The sequence below is a fragment of the Bremia lactucae genome, linkage group LG5 (genome assembly GCF_004359215.1).
Source record: "Bremia lactucae strain SF5 linkage group LG5, whole genome shotgun sequence".
NCBI lineage: Eukaryota > Oomycota > Peronosporomycetes > Peronosporales > Peronosporaceae > Bremia > Bremia lactucae.
The window spans coordinates 2,992,460-2,993,969 of NC_090614.1; the positions used below are offsets into that span (position 1 = coordinate 2,992,460).

Genomic DNA, 1,510 nt, shown 5'->3' on the forward strand with positions numbered 1-1,510 from the left:
ATGGCATCGCTCGGTGTTCTGTTTATCATCGCCATTTTGGTGCTTGTAGGCTCCGTTACCACTAATCAGGCTTCTGTTTCCAAGCTTCCTGCCTTTTTCTTTCACGGTGCTACTGGCAACAAGACCAATGGAGCAGAAATCCAGGCAAATTTGGCTGCTCAGAGTCGTATTTGCGTCGCGCTTGACTTTGCCAATCAACTTGCTCAGTCCCCACCGCCCTCATTGACCAGGTGCAAATGGCTACTAAGCAAATTCGCGGCATTGTCTTGCAGAATGCTGCCACGTATGCCAATGCTTATCACTTTAGCCCACTCGCAAGGTGCCTCGATAGCACGTGGTGTCATCATGGAAATGGATGAAGCCTCAGATGCCACTCCACTTCAGGTGCTACAGCAAGCTCTAGGTCCATTCGCCGTTAACAAAGCTGACTTAGACTTTTTTTAAGTATGCTTATAACTCAACGTTATGGAAAGGCCAGTTTCAAAGACATCTCATCCAGACCGTGACAACCAACAAGTTAGTCGCAGCCAAGAACTTAATCGTCAATAGTATTATGCCACCACTAGTTGATGTTGCTAAAAAGTCTCAATACTTCAGGTTGCCTGCACATTCATCAGGTAACCCAACGTGCCACACAACTGCTGGCTATTTGACTGCACGTCACTGGCAATGAATGTGCTATGCAAACATAAGCCCGTTTATGACGCCCAAATTCATCCTGTTCCGGTATAAGACGTCAATTTAGCGGACGTCTTGGTAGGTCATCTAGTCCCTTTCATTCTAAGCTTTGACTCTACAGTGAAAAAAAAAAGTTCCATTGCTTCTACTGAGCATAACGGTAAAATAATTATATAACAATTTAAAAAAAAACAAAGTTTGAAAACCGCTCCACATATTGCGGTCGAGCAGTTGAATACGCAATGCTTCAAGTTGTTTGTATAGTTAGATTCACTACCTCGCCTAAGTATCCTCAGCGGCATTTTCGTCATCACACCCACGAGGCTTCACGTTTTCGTTACCGCAATGTGGTACAGCTTCACATGCAGGGTGAAGTTTACCTGATTCCTCTTTCTCCGAGCCTTCGAAGCGAGTTTCCGGACGGCTTCCGGCAATCTGTAGACCCGCCGCGTCGTCGGCCGCCTTATTAATCGGCATGTGCCTGGTGGGGTTAACTGGTATTGGTTTTGTCATCTTCCAAAATTATAAACGCAATGCAATCCAGTAACTTCAAAAATGAGGGCCGTTGAGCCATTCAATTTTGTAGCTCAGTAAAACCTCTACAAATTACAGCCGTCAAAACCAAATTTCATCTCTTAACGAATGTTATTACTTCTTGGAGGTAGTCAATGAGAAGTGCCACTCAATAGATCTTTTGGGCCAATAAAATAGTTTTATCATTCAAGTGCAACTGTAACGGGGTGTTTCGTTACCTGAAATTAACACTTAAAGGTTTTTAATTAATCTATTATCTAAACGGTAGATAATATTTGCAGGATATTACTTTATATAG

General features: G+C 43.2%; 2 protein-coding genes across 2 annotated transcripts; one reads left to right on the plus strand and one right to left on the minus strand.

Moving 5' to 3' along the window:
• CCR75_006466 (uncharacterized protein) lies at nt 1-444 on the plus strand (the record flags this gene model as incomplete). The annotated part of the gene is made up of 1 exon (XM_067964536.1): nt 1-444. The coding sequence occupies one exon, from the start codon at nt 1-3 to the stop codon at nt 442-444; it is 444 nt and encodes a 147-aa protein (XP_067821275.1).
• Nucleotides 445-960: 516 nt separating this feature from the next.
• Nucleotides 961-1,155, minus strand: CCR75_006467 (uncharacterized protein; the record flags this gene model as incomplete). The annotated part of the gene is made up of 1 exon (XM_067964537.1): nt 961-1,155. One exon carries the CDS (start codon nt 1,153-1,155, stop codon nt 961-963), a length of 195 nt encoding a protein of 64 aa, XP_067821274.1.
• Nucleotides 1,156-1,510: the final 355 nt, after the last annotated feature.